This window comes from Aspergillus viridinutans, assembly GCF_018404265.1.
Source record: "Aspergillus viridinutans IFM 47045 DNA, scaffold_1, whole genome shotgun sequence".
NCBI lineage: Eukaryota > Fungi > Ascomycota > Eurotiomycetes > Eurotiales > Aspergillaceae > Aspergillus > Aspergillus viridinutans.
Window position 1 is genome coordinate 1035174 of NW_025091217.1, and position 21097 is coordinate 1056270.

Genomic DNA, 21097 nt, shown 5'->3' on the forward strand with positions numbered 1-21097 from the left:
TAATCTATCAACCTTTATGTATCTTCCACCCCTTCTTCTTCTCTGCCCTGAACGCCGGCAGCGTCGATTCCCTCCCCTGCTCGCGGGCTATCTCTATGACGATGAAGCGAACAAAATCTGCTAGGATCCAGTAACTGCTATGCGCACTCAGCATGTTCAGATATTGAATGTTCAGTGGTCCGCCACCGCCGGAAATGAAATAGTCTATTTGGCCGTTATCGTTAAGGAGTAACATGCGTTTTTCTGCAATCTCCTCGCGTGTGAAATCATGTGTCTCCATTTCCACGTTGGAAGGGAGCTTGGCAATGGTGGCAGGACGAATAGGCGCGGAAGCAGTAGATGTGCTCCAGCGAAAGACACTGCTCAACGACTCCCAGAAGGAGGCGGAAATGCCTGGTATTGAAGCGGCCTTTAGAGAATTGGCAAGGTCAACGTCCACTGCGGCATTGACACGATATGCGATTGCTGATAGAGTCAACCATTACATTCGATTACAATGGCAAATAAGGATGGGCTTACGGTCTGTAGTATGCATGATGTTGTAGAGATTGTCAACGGCCAAACAGCCATAAGTGTCTGCCTCGTCTGCAACACCACGAAGTCGATCTTCGCCTTCGTAGCCGGGCTTATCTCTACCTCGCCGTGGCAAGAGGCTTGCTGTAAAGTTCGTTAGCAGGTGTCCAGTAGAACAATCTGTCTAATCCATAAATCCAACACACCTTTATTCAAGAGCAAGAAAAAGCCGACAGGACTACCGCAAAGGAAAAGATTCTTCGTATCAAACTCGAAAATATCACTGTGGATGCTCGTCGTTGCGAAATCAAAGTCTGGTAGGTTGGTCGGCTGATGACTGAGAATATCTATAGCCATAGCGCTTCCCAGAGAGTGTGCAATCAGGTGCACACGACCGTGCTGCTGGAACCCGGGGTTGTTCCTGCACCACAGTCGAAATACTCGATTCGCTTCTTTAACAACTGCTTGAATCATCTTCGGTTTGTGGTGTGACAAGTAGTAGGGAATGTCGAGCATGACATCACTGATCAACGACCTGACAGCCGGAATTGTCTCTGGAGTGATGTCGTCCAGCGAGAAGTGATTTGCAGTTGGATCATCAGAACCCTCAGACTCGAGGCTGCCATCCGCCAGGGATAGCGTCGATCGCCAATTGACGGGTAGGGCCATGATCCCGCCATGGTCCTGGCGCACATGATGCCAGACCGGCTCGTTGTTGAGCTCCATGTTGATATTCCTGCGGAAGGCATTGATTGCATGCGTAAAATGGAAGCTCTCCATACGCTCCGATAGCTTCTGACCTATGCCATGGATGACCAACACCAAGTCCGTCGGAGTAGGTCGAGATCCTTCCATTGCACAGGCATAGCAGACTTGTCTACCATCCGTCCTGGACATTGCTCGCGACTGGATTCGGAGGTAATTTCTTACGTCTACAGGACTGGGTTTAGATGGATGTAGCTGTTCCCATGAGCGACGGCTGAAGCCACGGACCACGGGTATTCCAATATGTCGACCTTTGCGAATCGAACTGAGAGGTCGTCTCCCTCTTGAAGCCGAAGGAAGCAAGCTGGGTCTGAGAATTTGAGCATTCCTACCATCGACATATATGACACTAGAATTCAAAAAGGGCTTGGCGGCTTCGGTATGTGCGTTGGTCCCAGCAGCAGCTCGATTTTCTTCGAACGTCGGCGAGTCAGAATCCGGAGCTGCATTTCCTACCTGAGCGCTAGATCCAGGGCGTGAAGTAGGTGTGCTGTAGGATTTTGTATCAGGTTTCGGCCACAGTTTGTGCACGATTTTCATTTCCGCGTCAGCTCCGTTCTCAACACAGCTGTTGAGCTCATCCTGCCATGTATCTGTCCAGGGCTTCAGATAAATGTAACCATCCTCGAGCTTGTTGGCGAGCTCCGTTTCTACTGGAAGCATTGTGTTCTTGTAAAACCAAGTAGCACGCAGAACATTCGATTCATCATGAAGAGGACTCCAGTATATGGGTTTCATCTATAGGACAATCAGCACTGTTAGATCCTGAACTCAGCAAATGAGGAAAACTCCACCTTTAGATTCGGTAGCTCCACTAAATGAAGCCGGGAAACGCCGACGGGAACCTTCAACTGAGAAGTGTCGTCCTGATCAACTGCTCCAGCTTCCATTATAGGTCCTTGTGACGAGTTGTCTTGTTCAACACTGTTTCTCAGGTCCGACGGCTTTGTCACAGTATGATGCGACCCAGCGTGATAAGGTTCGGCCTGGACCTCTGAGTTTCCACCCTTTGAGGAGACAGATTCAACCGAGCGACCTAACGGGCTTTGCAACTGAGCAATAGGAGCTCTAGCAAACGGTGAGCCGCTAATGCTCGTATCGTGAGATGATTTACCCGGTAGACTTCCACCCTCGAATCCCCCCATTGATGGATTTTCGCTCGTTGAGGGTATACTGGCAACGCGTTTTGCAGCACTGTGTTGACCGCTTAAGGACAGTTCCCTTTTCCTCTGATTGTGATTGTCCGACCCAATGTCTTCTGCTGAGCCAACTTGCGATCTGGCCCATGACGCACCGTCACCCGCACCACCGACTCCGTCATTGGATTCTTCTCTGCTACTGCGAAATGGCTGGTCATTGGTTGACGAAGTATGGACATTAGGCGGATTGTCGTCAATCACAGACAGGCTCCCATCACCACGGCTGCCTGTATGCCTACTCCGCTCTGTGTCACTGGCCGATTCCTTCCCTGGTACAGCTATACTTGCGTTTCTCACAATACTCGGAGGCTTCTTTGGCCCGGTTGCCCTTTCCTTCCTTGTTTGTCGAAGATTCCGCCACGCTTCCTCGAGCGCTATGTTGTCCTTGACAGAAAATGGCTGCGGTGGAGCCCGTTCATTAGTGGCATTTTGACCGCTGGACGGTGGAGGCAGTGCGCTCAAGGGATCATCGATCGGTAAGGAAGAGGCGTAGAAAAACTGCGCTCGAACTTTGGGCGGTTCAGACAGAGAATACCAAGTGGAAGGGTCGGGATCATCGTCAGCCAGAAGGCAGGTCGATCCGTAGGTGTGAAGAGGACCAGCCATCCTGTGAGATGTTCTTGACAGCTAGTTTCGTGAGGAGAATCTGTAAGCGAGGCACAGTAACAAGGAAGCCTTAAGTAATCATCCAAGAAAGAATCTGCGTGCACTAGAGCTGGAGATTGCCGGCTGGTATTCCAATGCCATAGCATCAAAGCTGACAGTGTCAATTTCCCATTGGCTGGCGTCGTGTCAACAAAGGGACTGGGATCAAGGAAAGCTTCGAGAGAGCTTAATGTTTGCCAACAACCGGGAAGTTGTCATGATATGTGATAGATCTCATTACAACATATTCTCAGACAAAGTCGGGAACAATAAAACCGCCTGCTGCGAAAGTTGAAAAGCCGTTGATGGATTTGCACGAGGTCATTTGCTTGTGATCCTACGCGGGAGCCTATGACGTCGGCCACGTGCTTTGGCATGTTTTGGGCTGCCTGGGCGTTGGCAAAACAAACAAGGAGACCGCAACGTTCGACTATCTTGGTTCTCAGTTTGTTGTAGGATCGCTTTTTAGACATGAATCAATGGAGAGCTCCGATAAAATATTCCCGTTAGAATAGATCGATTTTCAGTGTTTCACTATAAGAGGGTATCGAAGAAAAGCAAGGCCACGCTAAACAGAGCCTAATAACGTACATGCCAACATGAGGGTTGGAAAAGAAGAGAAAGCACAAATAAATCAGCAAAGACCTCGAATGTCATGAAGCGTCAACTGTTGATCTGCTCGCCATGTTGTCGAGCCATAACTCCACTCGTTCAAAGCAAATTCAGTTTAGTGCATGAGCCGACTACTTTCTGTGGGTCCGCTGCTGGAGCCTGAGAAGGTGCTGTTGCTTCGCTCAAGATGATAGTTCGTCTGTCGACGTTGCCTCATCAAGGCCAATGTGCTCATCTGAAGCTCTTCGAAAGCAAGTAAGGTAGCATCGTCCGCACCGAGCATGTCGAGGAGCTTGTGGATGTCGTGCATGTGTTTCCGAATGGCACTGTCCGGGGCGCAGAAGGTGCGGACACTCATCTCCTTCACCACTGCTTTCCAGTTGTGAAGATTGGAGTGTAGAAGAATGGGGTTGGTCGAGCTCTCTCCGTCGAAGCGCAGTGTTCGGATATTGGACAAGATCAGTCGACGCTGAGTGGCCTGGTCGAACTGAAATTCGACGACCTGAGGCCTGTTCTTGGAGCCCCAGAAGTTGGTAACCTTTTTGATTGATTCCTCTGAGATACGGCCGGCTTCGTATTGTCGAACGAGGAATGTGTTTGCGGTCACGCAGATCATAACTTCCATCTCCGAGTACAGTCTGGCCTGTGTAGGAGGGTCCAGAGAGATGGGAACTGCCGACTCAGGAACGATTCTTGGCCCCCGTGGTGCACCAGCGAATGCCTTTGGGTAAGCCTTCAAATCCTCAGCCTGTAAATCATATTAGCGAGACTGTACGTGATCATATCAAATAGTAATCATGAGCACTTACAATCTCTCCCACATGATGCTTGATCTTCTTTCCGAAATCTCGGAAGATCTTCGACTTTTGTCTCTTGAGGGGCGCAGTGTTAAAGTCATCGGCGTGGCCAAGCCAGCCATTTGTTCCGAAAAGCTTTTTGTGAGAGGATCTCACTTGTTGAATCGAGTCGCCGAAGTGATGACGATCAATCGAATGGAAATTACACATCTCCATTGCTTCGTTCACAGGCGACAGGGAGTGGTTGCTGTACCCTTCAAGCACAAAAGTGGCTTGCTGACTTGAGGCAATATCCTCGTCGTAGACTCTAACAGATGGCTTGCGCTGAATCCCTTTATGCAGAGGGACATCGAGCTTTGCGGCAAGGTGAGGACCAGGACAAGGCTCGGCGCAGTGCAGTGAAGGAGAAGATGAGATATCAAGAGGAGACGGTGGTGCAACAGTGCTAGCATGAACCGACTGCAAAGAAGGGGATCTGGACGAAGTATCCAGAGAAGAGAGTGTGGTGGCCGTGGTATCAGGAGAGGTGTTCCAGAATTCCCGGTACTTCTCATAGAAGGGATTGAGCTTGGCGATATCCTCATAGGAGAGATGGATACTTCAAATGATTAGCATATGTATCTCCAAATGGGCAGAAGATCATACTCAGGGCTCAGCATGATGGGAACTTCGTAGGTTTCGTCGCTCATTTTGATGAAGCGGTATGAACGATGGGACCGAATTGGCAATGTATTGCTGTTTGATAGCAGAGACAAGATGATGTACGTGCAGAGGAATTGCAAGAGAAAGCAGATGCGATGACTCGATATTTTTCGAAAGAAGATTCTTCGAGGGGAAGAAGACGTAGGGTACTGATATAGCCTCGTGGCAGTTGGCATCTTATTGTCTTTTGATAAAGTCATCCTCTCATTTGGCTGGATACAATGCTATTGTCAGTGCGAGGGATCTATTCAAGACAATCTGCTCAGGCTAAAATGGTTTGGTTTGCTAGTTGCTGGCGCCCTATTCTGGAAATTCTGAGGTGAATGAGAGTGCACTCGCAACAATAGCATTCTGCCCATTGCCTAAATAGCATTAGGGAATGCTTATTCAGAGTAAGGTTATAGTTTGATTGTTAAATTTTCCTTCTTTTCTTTTTCTCTTATTTATATTCAACAATTTCTCTCAGCAATAGAACAATTCTATTGTCCCATTATTTGGTGGCATTCAGCGCTGGAATTTCAACAATCAACAAGAACACATCACAGAAAAGACCATATGCTCAGAGAGCGACCTGGTCACAAAGAACTAGTGGATCCGCATTTCTTTCTCTCTTATTGCCAGAACAGGATGATGACTACCTTAGGTAGTTATTGAGGGAGTACACAAAATCATCGTTTTGGGCAATGTCCCGAAGATCCAAGATGACGCCACCAGGTGACATATGACACTGACTGCTTATTTCAGTATTTACGGGCAATAGCTATCTGGTCTGATATGTTTAAGTATTATGATGTAGATCTAGTATAGGAGGTAAAGCCCTTCCGCCCCTTTGCCTTTGAGTAGAGATGGACTCGGGGAGCTTCAGGAACTGCTCAGTTCTCACCAAAGGGCATACTATTACCAAATGACACTTACTATAGATCCAACAAATACTAATGGATGTAGGTCTTGAGTTGCACAATTTGTACTTGTCTTGTGATTCATGATCTTGTAAACGCCCCAAAACAGCAGGATGACGTCTGGAGTTCTTTAGGCGAAAGTGAGTCCGAAGTGAGCTTTGATAATGATATTCACTACATACTTAGATGTGTATACATGATTGGGAGCAAATATTCTTATCCCCTGATGAAAAGAGACCCAGAATGCGGCAATTGGCGATGAGGAAGCTACAGAAATCTAGCAACTGCCACTCGATTAGCCGCGAATATCCAGCAAGCCGAACTCAATGTGGTAGAATGTCTCCCCAAAGCGCAAAATACCCCGGGAAGCCGAACTCCAATGCCTGGGGAAGAGACATTACTAGAAAACGCGGCTAGAGAGCCGCTAAACGTATGTTAAGCACACCATACCCGCACGCCGAAGAGAGGTAGGCGGCCTTCGGAGTTGTTCGCTCACAAACGAGGAATGACCAGAGGTGTTGTCGAAAACGAGGGTGGACATCAGTTCATGTGCCTACGACCTGACTGATGGTAATAGACGGTATCTCAAAGACGTCCGGAGTTTGCTGGTTCGCATAGAGCGGCATCTCGGAATCAGACGCAATTCCACTCAAGGCTAACATTGATTCATGCACCGGAAATCCTCCTGAGCACTAGGACAACAGAATATCGAAAAAGCCAATCGGATTCAAGATCCTCAGACGGTGTAGATATTCTTCAAAGCTCAAGCAGCTCATACGTCGTAGCTAAAGTAAGGGGAAATAGAGTCGGCATTGCTAGGGAGCCAATCAGAGACATGGTAAACCGCGCAGAAGTCCCGGGTGATGCTGCCGAGTGTGCAAGTCACGTGGTCCTATCCACTTGCCGACCTGCTAGCCGCAGCCAGGTTCAGAGACTCGGAAGGGACCACGGCATTCCTCCATTAGTCACCCCCCTTCGAACCACTCACCAGCTGCCTTCCGGCCTCCCCGCAGACCCAGCTCCCACCACGCCCGCACGTCCCGCAATCTCAAATTACAGGGGAGTCCCCTGTCCCTCTAGTTCGATTGCTGGACCAAGCCTGCCTGTGCGTTGCAGCTTAGGGTCGCTTATGACCTCTGAGCCACATCATGGCTTGCTCTCTACGATCCAGCCGAATCTGAATGCCGTTGTGGCCTGTCACCGGCCCGCTACCTCAACTGCTTCGAATTATATATGAGCGCCTACTACTCTGTTGGAAATGGCTTATTTTTTTACCTCTCTGTGTCTTGTCTATCTCGTCTACTTAGATCCAAGGTTACTTTTATACGGGTGATACTGTGTTATTGATTATTCTCTGTATACACACTCCTTGCTTGGATTCGCGATTCGTCATTGGCGGACCCTCATCCTCCTCCCGCATACTCAACAGTTTAAGGATATTCAAGTCACTTTACCAAGATGACACAGGGACAAGAAAAATACGACATTGTCATCGTGGGCGCCGGCCCTGTTGGTATTCTGCTGTCTCTCTGCATGTCCCGCTGGGGCTACAAAGTGAAGCACATCGACAACCGCCCGGTGCCTACCGCAACTGGCCGCGCCGATGGTATTCAGCCTCGCTCAACGGAGATTCTCCGGAACCTGGGTCTGAAGCGTCAGATTATGGCTTACAAGCCAGCTAAGGTGTACGATGTCGCTTTCTGGGATCCTCTTCCCGAAGGCAAGGGTATCCACCGCAGCGGAAGCTGGCCCAGCTGCCCTCGGTTCATTGACACAAGATACCCTTACACTACCCTCGTCCACCAGGGCAAGATCGAGAGAGTCTTCATTGGCGAGATCGAGAAGGCTGGCACAAGAATTGAGAGACCTTGGACCATCATCGGATTCAAGAACGATGGCGCGGACAAGAACTATCCCGTCCAGGTGTCGCTCAAGAGCATTGATACAAACGTCATCGAGACCGTTCGCACCAAGTACCTCTTCAGTGGCGAGGGCGCTCGCAGTTTTGTCAGAGAGCAGCTCGGCATCAAGCTCCACCACAAGGATCCCATCTCTTATGTGTGGGGTGTCATGGACGGAGTTGTGAGAACAAACTTCCCTGATATTGAGGTAAGAATAGCCTCTTCATTCAACAGCAGGAAAATGGTTTCAGTTACTAATTCGTTTTATAATAGACCAAGTGCACCATTCACTCAGACGCCGGCTCCATCATGGTTATCCCCCGTGAGGACAACATGGTCCGTCTCTATGTCCAGATCGCCTCTTCCTCCGATCCCGACTTCAACCCAAGAAAGACCGCCACTGCCGAGGAAGTCCAGGAGACGGCAAAGAAGATTCTCAAGCCATACACTTTGGAGTGGGACCGCGTTGAGTGGTATTCTGTTTACCCCATTGGTCAGGGTATCTCCGAGAGATATACACTGGACGAGCGTGTCTTTATGGGAGGCGATGCCTGCCACACCCACAGCCCTAAAGCTGGTCAGGGGATGAACACAGCGTTCCACGATGCACTCAACATGGCCTGGAAGCTCCACGCTGTCGAATCTGGATTGGCCGACCGTTCCATTTTGAGCACCTACGAGAGCGAGCGCAAGGACATTGCCGCAACCCTGCTGAACTTCGACAACAAGTATGCCGCCCTCTTCTCCAAGCGTCGCCCAACAGCCGGCGAGGTCGGATCCGCAAGCCACACCCAGGCCGCCGCTGGTGGTGAGGAGGACGAGTTTGTCAAGACCTTCAAGTCTTCCTGCGAATTCACCTCCGGATACGGCGTTGCTTACAAGCCGAATGTTTTCAACTGGAGTCCAAGCCATCCCGCTCAGTCGCCTCTGTTCAACATCCCTGACGTTAAGCTGACTCCTGGCCGCGCCTTCACTCCCACCACTGTGACCCGCTTGGCGGATGCCAACTTTGTGCACCTCGAGCAGGAAATCCCTGCAAATGGAGCATTCCGCATCTTCATCTTCGCCGGTAAACAGGCGAACACCAAGAAGGCGATCACGGACTTTGGTGCCAACCTTGAAAAGGAGCGGTCATTCCTGTCTTCTTACCGCCGCATCGATGAGATCTCCTTCTTTGAGCACCATCTGCCTCACTCCAAGCTGTTCTCTATCTGCCTGATTTACGCTGCTCAGAAGAACGAGGTCGATGTGGAGGCTATCCCTCAGATCCTCCGCGATTACCACCACCACATCTATGCCGACGACATTCCCGACGTGCGCGTGCCTCTCGCCAAGTTTGCCGCCCATGAGAAGCTTGGCTTCGACCCCGAGAAGGGAGGTGTTGTTGTCACTCGTCCCGACAGCCACGTTGCCTGCACCGTGCAATTGGTGGAAGGCAGCGGCACTGTTGATGCTCTCAACGCATACTTCAACTCCTTCTCCACAAAGCCTCTTGGCCAGGACCAGCAAAGCCGTCTGTAAGCGGATTTATTCGGTTGCAATGCTGTGTATCTTGAATTTTGATGTGTCCATTGTCTTTCCCTTTTGGTCTTATGATTCGTTCTGGACGAGCGATGACCACTTGCATTACTGGCGTTGATATCCATGTAATACGCTTTTCTTTTCAATTTTCAATAGAAGATAGCCAAAATAAAGCTTTCAGTAAGATACAAGAATTCCTGCAGTGGGTGTATGTGGGCGGTCAATCTTATCAGTAAGGCAGTGGACCGAAGACGATGGAATTTCTAGAACTACATCACCCTCACCAATCACCCCGCACAGAACATACCCACCTAAAGACCTCTGCCTCACGTTTCTCACTTGCAAGCTTCTGTTTAAAAAAGGCTGATAAGACTCGAATCACGCCAAAATGCTTTCACTTCTCCTCTCTGCTGAGCTTACGGGGTAAGATAGCACAAGCGGGTCATATATATCCTTCCTTCATCCCTCGATTTGCCTCTCTCTGCCTATATCAGTTTCCCCGCACGCCTAAATCATGACAGTAGCTCATCACTGAATGTAGGGTCACCGACCTTCGGCCAAAGGACACGGAGGAACAGCCATACTTCTACACCTTCAAGGTACAATGCACTTCTTGCCGCGAGGTGCATCCGAACTGGGTCAGCTTCAATCGCTTTGTAAGTTTGCATAGCACATGACACTCCTCTCTACAGACAGTGGTGAGCTCTGGCTAACAACTACTGATGTAGGAGCAACACGACATTCCTGGAAGTCGGGGCGAGGCCAACTTTGTGTGGAAATGCAGGCTTTGCCAGGTTGGTCTATTCTAGCAATTGTTTGCTCTGCTCAGCTTGCCTTAAGAGCCATCTCGTCTGTTCTTGCGATCGGTTTTACGAGGCCCAAGGAGATAATGAGATATGGAACGTAGGCAAGCTTTTATAAGGCTATTCATTAACCATATTTGAAACCAGAAAACCCATTCCGCTTCGATCGTCAATGGTCCGCATGCCTATCAGGGGGATGAGAAGCGCAAGGGCAGCAAAGTGATCGAGATCGACTGCCGTGGACTGGAGTTCACGGAGTTCAAGCCTGATGTAAGTTTATCATGATTTCTTGAGCCGGGCTAGATTTCTGACGATGGATGCGCAGGGAGAATGGGAGGCAAAGGGGATTGAATCATCTACGCCTTTCACTGGTATAGATTTGTCCGAGGGAGAATGGTATGATTATGACGAGAAAGCTGGGGAGGAGGTCTCCATCAAGGAAATCAGCTGGGAGGTGGGAAGACGTTGAGATGTATTAGCCAATGACTTGATGACTGAGGGGATTATTTCTGTAGCCTTCTATGTCAGTATCTTCAGCTCATTCGTAGCTTTTATTTCCTCCATTTATCGCGTCGTGAAGTGTGTTTCTTATGTAGAAGAATGCGGCGAACGCATTACGCTCAGCCAACAATTCCTTCTGACGATCGCAAGGGATCACGAATCTGCTAAACTGGTATCAATTCAATTCCAGTCATTGACATGTTTTTTTCATTCATTCGACTTCTTCTCTGTTGTCCAAGAGATGTTCTTAAGGCGGTGATGCAACTCGCCATGTGATTGGCTGAGAGCCACGTCCAGCAGCATCAACATTTTCGCGGTCTAGGAACCTTCAGAGGTCGATTGGGCGTAATGCTGTAGCTCCGACAACTTTTCACCTCAGCACGCGACCAGTCCAACCCTTTCAATTCGGATAATTCGTTCTTTTCAGCTGGTCGATCAAGTCTCATTGCACCCTATACATACTGCCCCATTTTTTGAAGGCCCCCCCTGTGTCGTACAACTCAGATTCCTGGTGAATCAATCACAAGGCGCTTCACATCGCAACGATGAGTGTTTGTTCCTCCCCATTTACTCCAGATTTGCGGAATTCGCTTATTAGCATGTACTGACACAAACTGCAGTTCCAACCAGTTAACCCCCGGCCTTTTCTGCAAGCTCGGTACGGCGTCCCAACTTACCCAGTTCCCCTCCGATTGCGCCTTTTATCTCTATGCAGTACGACCGAATGGACACATCATTTTCTAATACAGCATTCTAGGGTCGGCACCGAGCTCATCATCCGTCTCAAGTGGGGTCAGACAGAGTACAAGGGCAAGCTGGAAAGCATCGATTCGTACATGAACGTCCTCCTGAGGGATACGGAGGAGTTCATCGATGGAAAGAACACGGGTACACTTGGTCTTGTGCTGATTCGGTACGTCTCGAACTGTTTTGGCCGCTTGACGCGCTTTTGCAGCGCTTCAGGCTCTTTCCCGACATGTCCTGACTGACACGAACCAGGTGTAACAACATTCTTTGGATGGGATCGGCAGACAGCGTTGAGATGACGGATTTGGGACTGCGATAGAGAAGAGAAGGTGTCAATGGGCGTCATTTATGGAATTCCGACTGAGGACGAGGATACCTATACCGACGGAATCGCTCCTAGACGAGGCAAATGTCGCGAAAAAGAGGAAAGGCTATACACCAATTGATTAACAGGTCTACGGCAAGCCTCGGTCTCTGTTTGTTCTCTGATGTCTCTGGTACAAGGCGTTTTTAACCACTGCTTTTGAATATGATTTGCAGATTTAGGCTGGGCAGAGAACGAGAGAGACCTAATGTGTGATATATTAGACATCGGCTTGCTCTTGTCTTTTCCTCCAGTTATGTGTGGTGATACCCATCATATAATCGTACGGATAATGCGAAGCCTCTGGACATCTCTAAACAGTAAGTAATGGCTGGATGATAGTTCATTCATGATTTCAAGGGTGCTGTAGCTGCAGGTCGGCTGGAAGTTCTACACAGGATGATCTTAGCCATCGCACTAATGTGCACTCAACCAACACCGAGTCACTCATCTCAAACTGAGCTTCCAATGTGCATACCAGGTTCAGGTTTCCCGAATACTTCTTAGATGCGTAACGCAGCCTGTCTTTCAATTATGTTTATTGACTCGGATCACGGAGCGCTGTTGAACCTGTCGGCTGGGGTACGGTAGCAGGTCCTGCATATATCGAGCTGCTTCAGTGCACCAGGAGCTCTGAAGATGAGACCCCATCTTATAGCATGTCTGCTCAATATCGCCGTATGGTTTCTCCGTTTACATATTATTGGATGTCTAATTGCGCATTCATCCGCGGAGTACCGAGGGTTTCTTGACGATCCATCGAAATATTCTCACAGTCAAACCGCATCATGCAATGCTCAACTATGTCTTGAATAGAAAGTGCAAGCAAGTGAACTGATTCTGTCAGAATCCTGCCATGACGAATCGCATTTCGAGGGCAGCCAGAAGTTGAGACGATGCTACTTTTATACCACTTGGATCATGAGATATTATCCCGCTTGAGTTACCCCACTTTGTCACCAACTCCTTTATCGACACCTTTATTTGAATATGTTCGCATCAATGAAAAGGTTCTTCAAAACTGTACCGTAATGGGTACTTAAAGCCACATCAATCATGATGAAAAAACAACATGAGCGATCTTCAGATGATACCTCCTACTACAACCTCGGATCATATCACCGACGCGTGAGCACCGCTAATCATCAAGCTCAGCTATGGTTCGATCGCGGGCTCATCTGGACATACGGCTTCAACCATGAAGAAGCGGTCCGTTGTTTCGAAAAATCCATCGCAATTGATCCCATGTGTGCCATGTCTTACTGGGGCCTCGCTTACGCCCTCGGTCCAAACTACAACAAACCATGGGAGGTCTTCGATCAGCAGGAGCTCGAATCGACAGTTCAGCGCACTCGCAGGGCTGCAGAAGATGCAAAGGCCAATGCAAAAACAGCGTCGCCAGTAGAAGCGGCTCTAATCGACGCCCTGCAGTATCGGTACCCGCTTGACCAGCCGGCGGGGGACTGCTCATCCTGGAACCAGGGCTACGCTGATGCCATGGAAGTGGTGTATAAACAGTACTCAGATGACCTAGATGTCGCGGTGCTGTATGCAGATGCCTTGATGAATCTCACTCCGTGGGCGCTCTGGGATATAAAGACTGGGCAACCCGCGCCGAACGCGCGTACTCTAGACATAAAAACTGTCCTCGATCGTGCGCTGGCTCAGAAGGGAGGACTCTCTCATCCAGGTCTGCTGCATTTGTACATCCATTTGATGGAGATGTCAGGCTCCCCGGAGACCGCATTGACGGCTGCCGACCACCTGCGAGGCCTGGTACCTGACGCAGGGCATCTGAATCATATGCCTACGCATTTGGACATTCTGTGCGGCGACAATCGCCGAGCAGTGGCCTCCAACTCGGAAGCTATCCGGGCGGACGAGAAGTTCCTCGCTCGTGCAGGCCCCGTCAACTTCTATACCCTCTATCGATCACATGATTATCACTTCCGCATCTACGCGGCCATGTTCGCCGGACAGTCGAGGGTGGCCTTGGACACGGCAGCAGAGCTGGAGGCGTCAATTCCCGAAGAACTCTTACGGATCGATTCCCCCCCAATGGCTGACTGGCTCGAGGGCTTCCTCGCGGTGAAAGTGCACGTGCTTATCCGATTCGGGCGCTGGGAGGATATCCTTGCTCTGGAATTGCCACAGGACCAGGATCTCTACTGCGTGACTACGGCAATGATCTATTATGCCAAAGGCGTAGCATATGCTGCCCTCGGACAAGTGGACGAGGCAGACAAGGAGCGGGCAAGATTCCACAAATCTCTCGACCGTGTCCCTCCCAGCCGAGTGCTATTCAACAACAGCTGCCGTGATATCCTGGCCATTGCGGATGCCATGCTTGACGGGGAGATCGAATACCGCCGCGGGAATATCGACGCCGCCTTCGTGCACCTGCAACGGTCCATCGCGCTGGACGATGGCCTCCCCTATGACGAGCCTTGGGGCTGGATGCAGCCAACCCGGCATGCCTATGGCGCTCTCTTGCTCGAGCAGGGACAAGTAGAGAAGGCCGCGGCAGTGTACGGTGCCGATCTGGGGATGGACGATACTCTGCCGCGGGCCCTGCAGCATCCGAACAATGTGTGGTCGTTACATGGGTATCATGAGTGTTTGACAAGGCTGGGACGGTCGGCAGAGGCACGGATCATCCAGCGGCAATTGAGACTCGCTGCAGCGACGGCAGATGTGCCTATTCAGTCGTCGTGCTTTTGCCGACTGGAGAGGTGTTGTACATAGCCAAGCACACTTGTAGTCCAGCATCTGTCCATATCTCTCTTCACTGAACAGCGAATGACGAAATGATTGACCAATAATCGTCAACGTGTAGGTGTGTCTGTCGATCGGATATCGATTTCCAAGCAGCCACGTCAGAGTTATGACTGGCCGGAGCGATTTCCGAGCTGCTTCTTAGCAGCGGAGTAGAATCACCATCATTCTGTGACCAGATTGTCGATTTTGCATATACCCAACGAACAATGTCAGTCTTTTAGCGAACTTTTTTCGTCCTATAAATGACCACTGGTCTACTTGCGGGGAATGCACATTCCATCGATACCCTGGTTGTCTCTAAGGAGATGAAGATCTAGAGTGATCGCCAGATCAGCCTACTACCTCTCGAGAGGTAGCTAGTGCTAAGAATAAATAAGTGCTGCGGATGCGGAAGATCCACATCCCAAAGAAGCAGGCTTGCCGATGTCTGCACTGATTAACTATTGGATGAAGCTGATGACTTTATAATGCTTGCTTTCTGCAAAGTGCAGTGACGCAGGTACACAGTGAATCATCTATTTGGTATTCAAGAGTAATTTGACAGGTGAAAGCTCCTGGACCAATCTACTCTGTTCCTCGCGATCGCTAATATGTAACCTCTGATGATATCGTGAATGGCAAAAGAGAGTAAGGTAATAGCATCTACCTGCCCCTTCTAGCAAACTGATTCTGAATACATACTGACTGAGTCAGACTGTCAATCTCAGTCAAACTACTGCAAATATGATTTTGGCAATTGACAAACGATCCACATGTGCAAAAAAATGAAGAAGATTGCCTCTTTTGATTTTTCCAGGAAAAGTGGAGGAAAAATTCCGCCCACATGTCCGCTGCTTTATCCCCATTGGCCAATTGGTCAGCGGAGATCTCAGTCACTGCCAGGTCCTCCCGCTTTCCCGAAGTGGAAATTCCATGTAAGGTCCACGGTGGATTAAATTTCTGAAGCTTAGTAAAAGAACTTGCCTCATGGCATAACATTTAAGGATGAGGTGTCTTGCAGATTGAACCAGAGCGAGGTCTTTCATCACCAGGGAATATTCGCACCATGCCACCCTCCCTCTCCAATGATGTCCTACTACTCATTGGGGAGTTCCTGGAGGATCATCAAGACCGCTACAATCTTCTTTTCGTGTGTCGTCATTTTCATGAGTTGTTCCGTCGGCTTGTATACCGATATGCGACGCTGAAGGACTGCAACCAGACGCGCTCGTTTCTGAGTGCCGCTTTGCGACACCCCGAGCTGGCTCGGGCCGTTCGCGCCTTGGATTTGAGCGAGTGGCAAACCCGATCTGAGTCTTCCGAAAGCACCAGCGTGGCTGCAGAGGAGATGGAAGTGTTTCGCAACTGGGCTCAAGAAATCAGTCACTCAGACGAGGAATACGTCCAGTGGGAGCAGGATCTGCAGCAGGATGTCGAAGAGGCCTGGATCGCCCTTCTCCTCCCGCTGGTGAGGAACGTCCAGCAGCTGCGGTTGGTATATCCCAAGGAGAACAAGTATCTCGACCGCATGATGCAGCGGGCCGTTCAGCGAGAGAAGCCGTTCGACATGCAGCCCGCCTTCCGTGCTCTGCGAGGCGTCTCACTCGGTCATCTGGACGACGCCCTGGACAGCAAGGGCACCTACGCCCCGTCTCAGGTGCTTCCATTCTTCCAGCTACCGTCAATGCGCGCCGTCACAGTTGATTCAGTCGTTGAATCGACCTCCGCGGATGAACAGCCGCAACCAGATCCATCGGCCTCATCGGTATCTGAAATCGTCCTGAACTCCAGCAGCGGCGCCAAGGGCATGACTAGCATTGTAACCGCTTGCTCCGCCCTTCAGTCGTTTAAATACCAGCATTCAGATGGCCATCTGCTCGCCGAAGGCTACCAGCCTGCTGCCTTCTACCGCTCGCTGTCCGCTAGCAAACACACCTTGCACACTCTCTGGCTGGACAGCTGCGGGGTGCATCTCCCCTTAACCATTGCGGGTGCTAACGAGACGCACGACGAGTGGTTCGGATCGCTGGCCGATTTCACGAACCTGAAGGATGTCCGGATCCGGTTGCCGAATCTTTTGGATATTCGGTACCAGGCTGAGCCGTCGGTTCCGCTGACGGAGGTCTTGCCGGCTGGAGTGGAGTCGTTGTATGTGGAAGGATGCAAGGAGAATTCGCTGGCGATGTTGGTGAACCAGTTGGGAACGCTGCTTAGCGCTTCCCGCAGTGGCGGTGCTGACGGTGAAAGTGGACAGTCACCTCGCTTCAAGGAGTTGAAAAAGCTGGAGATCGAGGGAATGTTCCACGATGAGGAGGATTATGAGGATTCTGGATACGACGGTTCTGCGGCTGGTGAAAAGGTCATCAAGCCGCGGGTTTATGAGATGGTGGGACCCTTGCGCCGGGCTTGTGAGCTAGCCGGGGTGGACTTGTTCGTTCGGGACCGTGTGTGCCCGGAGACTATGAAATGACTGATATGACATTGTGATTGATGATACCCTGGCTTAGACATAGATGATAGACAGATTTCCCCTTCTTGCAAATACTACAGGACGAGCTATGATTTCCTCCAAACATGATAATCTAGATCTATTGTAAGCAAGGAAGAAATGAAGTCTGCCTTATCATAACCACCAGAACGCTTCGATCGAATGTAGATGCAAGGGCTATCGCCATCCACGCAAGGAGGATCTAATCGACTCTAGAACACTGGCTGGAGATGTGATGTTTCATTTTGAGGTTTCTTCGCAGTGGCCAAATGAATGGTTGCACTGCATTGCATCTCTGGCTGATGTTACCTAGTCATCTATTTCGCTTCTGGATATATAAAGCAAGAACGGAGGCCATGGCAGCCCTAGCAAAGGGAGCAGCATTTGCGACTTGATGCCCAGTCGTAGCGGGTAATAACAAGATGTCACCCGAGACACCCAACCACGACCTCGAAACGCGGCCGGCGGTACCACTCAATCGAGGCGAAACGTACAAAGAGCAACCTGAAACTGCAGGCGGAGAGCCATTCGGAGACGAAGAAGGTGCAGAGGTCAGGTACCGAACGTTGGAGTGGTGGTTTGTCAGCCCTGGTTCAGCAGAAAGCCGACGAAGTCTGATTGACATGACATGTGAACAGGAGATGCGCAATAGGTTGTAGCCTTTGGTGTCAGCCTCTGCTTGGACTAACGCCGGCTAGTTATGCTCGCCGGGGGAACATCTCTAGGCATGCTATCGCTTCCCTCGGCAGTGGCGACACTGGGAATCGTCCCGTTGGTCTTCCGTCTCCGTTTATGAGAGACAATTCACTAATTGTGCATTGACAATAGAGGCGTGATACTCATCGTCGGCATTGCTATCGTCACCATTTACACGGGCTATGTAATGGGGCAGTTCAGGGTCCGATACCAAAGGGTTCATAGCATTGCTGATGCCGGCGAGGTACTCTTCGGCTGGATCGGGCGCGAGGTACTTGGGACGGGGCTGCTGCTCTGCCTGGTGTTTGTGATGGGAGGGCACATTCTCACTTTTACTGTCATGATGAACACACTGACGGATCATGGCACATGCAGTATTGTTTTCGGGGTGGTGGGGTTGCTGATTTCGCTTATGTTGAGCTTGCCGCGGACGTTTAAGAGGATGACATGGTTGTCAGTTGTTTGTAAGATTTGTGATATGAGGAGTGAGAGAGTTGTTGCTGATCCATGACCGCAGCGTTTGCCAGTATCGTTGCGGCAGTCGTGGTCACGATGATTGCGCTTGGTGTCCAGCGGCCGCGGAATGCAAAGGTTGAGGTGACTAGGTCGACTAGTCTGTACAAGGCGTTTCTCGCAGTCACGGATATCGTGTTCGCTTATGGTAAGCCTCTATTGACTGCACCTGGACCATTGACCGACAACGGTAGCCGCCCATCCGGCCTTCTTTGGCTTCATTTCCGAGATGAAAACGCCCACCGACTGGCCGAAGACGCTGTGTTTTGTTGAAATCATCAACACGACCTTGTACACAGTCACCGGTGTGGTTATCTACCGGTTTGCTGGTCAGCACGTTGCGTCGCCGGCACTGGGCTCATCCAGCCCATTGATGGCGAAGGTTGCGTATGGAATTGCAATTCCGACGGTATGAACTGCAGGACGATGTCATTTGACGTACTGGAAACTGACGTTGTAGATTTTGATTGCCGGAGTGATTAATGGACACATCGCCTCCAAGTACATTTATGTCCGTCTGTTCCGGGGTACCGAGCATATGCACCGGCGCAGTCTGTTCTCGACAGGCACTTGGGTGGCAATCTTGGTGGTGCTGTGGACGACAGCTTGGGTCATTGCAGAAGCAGTTCCTCAGTTCAATAACCTGCTGAGCCTGGTTGTAGGTTGCCCATGCCCGAGTGGTTGCATGTCTAACAATACTACAGACGTCACTGTTCTGCAGTTGGTTCTCGTGTGCGTATCCTTTTGAGAACAGTCAAGAGATGCTTTGCTAATTACGTAGATGGACTATGTGGTGCCTTATGGCTCTTCATCAATCGGGGGCTTTGGTTCTCGTCGCCGAGGAAAACATTCTTGACCATTGTCAATTTCATCCTGCTTGGAATGGGAGGATGTCTGGTAAGTAGTCATCATCTTCTCGCATCTTGTACTGATGGGTCAGTGTGGCCTTGGACTGTATGCGTCTGGCCGAGCAATCAGCGAAGAGCCAGCTGGTGGCAGTTTCTCCTGCGCCAGCAATGCATAGAGCTGGAGACATTGATGTAGGTGGATGACTGTGGGCAACTGAAAGACGGTGATCAAATTGTTGCCTTTAGTTTGGCATGACACATACACCAAACCGATGAAAGAAATTATAGTTTGGCAGGTGAACGCTCCACGTCGAACTCTGTTGTGCAAAGCAAGAACGTATCTCGAAGAGCCTGGACGGCATTAGCCTGAGGGAGATTTTGTAAGAAAAGGTGCAACGCACAGATAAGCGATACGTCTCATTAATCGCCTGATAGTCCTCTCCAGCCAGCATATCGCAGAAATGCCTGATAGACGGGTAATGCACCAGCGAGATTTCGTTCCACCAGTCTGTCTCTGGTCGATCCACGCTGCCCTGGGAGTCGACCTGGGCGGTCGAAGCGGGTGTGATCACATTCCCTACGAGCTTTGCATTCCCGCCGCGCTTACCAGCGACAGGGATGAAAGCCTGTCCGTATTGGTAGTAGCTCTTCTTCCCGTTGGGATGGTGGAAATGCAGCAGATTCAGCATGGTGACCGGACCATCGTGTGTACGCGTGAGTGTGTCCATAAAGGTGAGTAGATCTGGTGAGAGTTCCAGATTCTTTGAGGAGGACTTCTGGCGGGCATTAGCCAGGGAGCCGGTTAGAGGGATGGAGGAGGCGCTTCGTTTGAGAGATTTGTCGCGGTCATCGTAGTTGGATAGAAGCTTTGAGGGGATGCCGACGGCGAGACGGTACTCTTGTTGCACGAGGGGTTGTAGGTTAGGCGGAAGTGATTCAAGGGCTGCTTCTTTTGTTACCGAGGCCGGCTGCAGAAGAACAAGAAGGTCCCATTTTGTGGTCGTCAGCAGATTGGAGTCAATGAGGGTGGGAGGAATAACGATGTGTCGTGGACGAGAGGCGAGAATGACCTTGACGGCGGAGGATTGGCGGAGCTGGCGAAGGAAAGACTCGGCGGTGGTGGAGGGAGCAAGAGCAAGGAGATGCAGAGTGAGACCTGGCATGATGAATAATCGTGCTGTTGATATTGCTTAGCTATTATTGATTCAATACAAGATAATCAATTTGATGCTTTTATCTCATCTCGGTCTTCTCAGACAACCGAGGTTGATTACATCAAGAGAGTGCGGGGAATTTCCCGAGGGCCATTCTGATAGCTGAGGCCGCGAGGTCAGTATGACAGTCGTCTAGATAGTACGGAGAGAAACAGCTCATATGACGGACATTCGTTATATCAATCATGGCGGTACAGCACTCAGGAATTGAGATATCTCAAGTCAACAATGAAAAAAGACTGTGCCTGGCCACGGAGTAAAGTCGACTCACATCGCAGTCACACCAGCAATCAGCATCAGTCTCTAAGTTCAATAATAGAGGATCCTCTCTTGGTTGAATCCAATAGCTCATGTTAATTATCAAATCCAAATACGCACGCTCGCTTGTAGCTAGTAATTACGTACGCGGTATCCTCTCCAGCGATCTGAGCAATGGAATAAGTAAGCCAAAAAGGATTTAAGGTTGAGTCCTTCAGGATGAACAGTACGGCGGACTATAGCTACAATGTGGACTTTTGGTATTTTTACAATGATTACATGCTACCACTACCACTACCTTATGATTGCACGCACTGCATGTATAGTATTAATATTAAATCATTATATAGTATT

General features: G+C 50.0%; 8 protein-coding genes across 8 annotated transcripts; 5 read left to right on the forward strand and 3 right to left on the reverse strand.

Annotated features, from left to right (window-relative positions):
- Window positions 1-7: 7 nt before the first annotated feature.
- Aspvir_000271 (DDHD family phospholipase) lies at window positions 8-3083 on the reverse strand (the record flags this gene model as incomplete). Its single annotated transcript, XM_043265408.1, has 4 exons — window positions 8-465; window positions 520-657; window positions 720-2016; window positions 2073-3083. 4 exons carry the CDS (start codon window positions 3081-3083, stop codon window positions 8-10), a joined length of 2904 nt encoding a protein of 967 aa, XP_043121343.1.
- Window positions 3084-3849: 766 nt separating this feature from the next.
- Window positions 3850-5220, reverse strand: Aspvir_000272 (uncharacterized protein; the record flags this gene model as incomplete). Its single annotated transcript, XM_043265409.1, has 3 exons — window positions 3850-4482; window positions 4544-5129; window positions 5177-5220. The coding sequence occupies 3 exons, from the start codon at window positions 5218-5220 to the stop codon at window positions 3850-3852; spliced, it is 1263 nt and encodes a 420-aa protein (XP_043121344.1).
- A 2370-nt stretch (window positions 5221-7590) lies between these two features.
- On the forward strand, window positions 7591-9554 carry Aspvir_000273 (putative FAD monooxygenase; the record flags this gene model as incomplete). Its single annotated transcript, XM_043265410.1, has 2 exons — window positions 7591-8241; window positions 8307-9554. The coding sequence occupies 2 exons, from the start codon at window positions 7591-7593 to the stop codon at window positions 9552-9554; spliced, it is 1899 nt and encodes a 632-aa protein (XP_043121345.1).
- A 388-nt stretch (window positions 9555-9942) lies between these two features.
- Window positions 9943-11924, forward strand: Aspvir_000274 (uncharacterized protein; the record flags this gene model as incomplete). Its single annotated transcript, XM_043265411.1, has 8 exons — window positions 9943-9977; window positions 10096-10210; window positions 10283-10348; window positions 10505-10627; window positions 10683-10811; window positions 11479-11516; window positions 11616-11771; window positions 11858-11924. 8 exons carry the CDS (start codon window positions 9943-9945, stop codon window positions 11922-11924), a joined length of 729 nt encoding a protein of 242 aa, XP_043121346.1.
- Window positions 11925-13025: 1101 nt separating this feature from the next.
- Window positions 13026-14714, forward strand: Aspvir_000275 (TPR domain protein; the record flags this gene model as incomplete). Its single annotated transcript, XM_043265412.1, has 1 exon — window positions 13026-14714. The coding sequence occupies one exon, from the start codon at window positions 13026-13028 to the stop codon at window positions 14712-14714; it is 1689 nt and encodes a 562-aa protein (XP_043121347.1).
- A 1078-nt stretch (window positions 14715-15792) lies between these two features.
- Aspvir_000276 (uncharacterized protein) lies at window positions 15793-17196 on the forward strand (the record flags this gene model as incomplete). The annotated part of the gene is made up of 1 exon (XM_043265413.1): window positions 15793-17196. The coding sequence occupies one exon, from the start codon at window positions 15793-15795 to the stop codon at window positions 17194-17196; it is 1404 nt and encodes a 467-aa protein (XP_043121348.1).
- Window positions 17197-17636: 440 nt separating this feature from the next.
- Aspvir_000277 (putative neutral amino acid permease) lies at window positions 17637-19447 on the forward strand (the record flags this gene model as incomplete). Its single annotated transcript, XM_043265414.1, has 9 exons — window positions 17637-17844; window positions 17913-17985; window positions 18043-18374; window positions 18428-18571; window positions 18618-18832; window positions 18884-19081; window positions 19128-19155; window positions 19205-19320; window positions 19364-19447. 9 exons carry the CDS (start codon window positions 17637-17639, stop codon window positions 19445-19447), a joined length of 1398 nt encoding a protein of 465 aa, XP_043121349.1.
- A 106-nt stretch (window positions 19448-19553) lies between these two features.
- On the reverse strand, window positions 19554-20434 carry Aspvir_000278 (uncharacterized protein; the record flags this gene model as incomplete). The annotated part of the gene is made up of 2 exons (XM_043265415.1): window positions 19554-19622; window positions 19673-20434. 2 exons carry the CDS (start codon window positions 20432-20434, stop codon window positions 19554-19556), a joined length of 831 nt encoding a protein of 276 aa, XP_043121350.1.
- Between the last annotated feature and the right edge of the window lie 663 nt (window positions 20435-21097).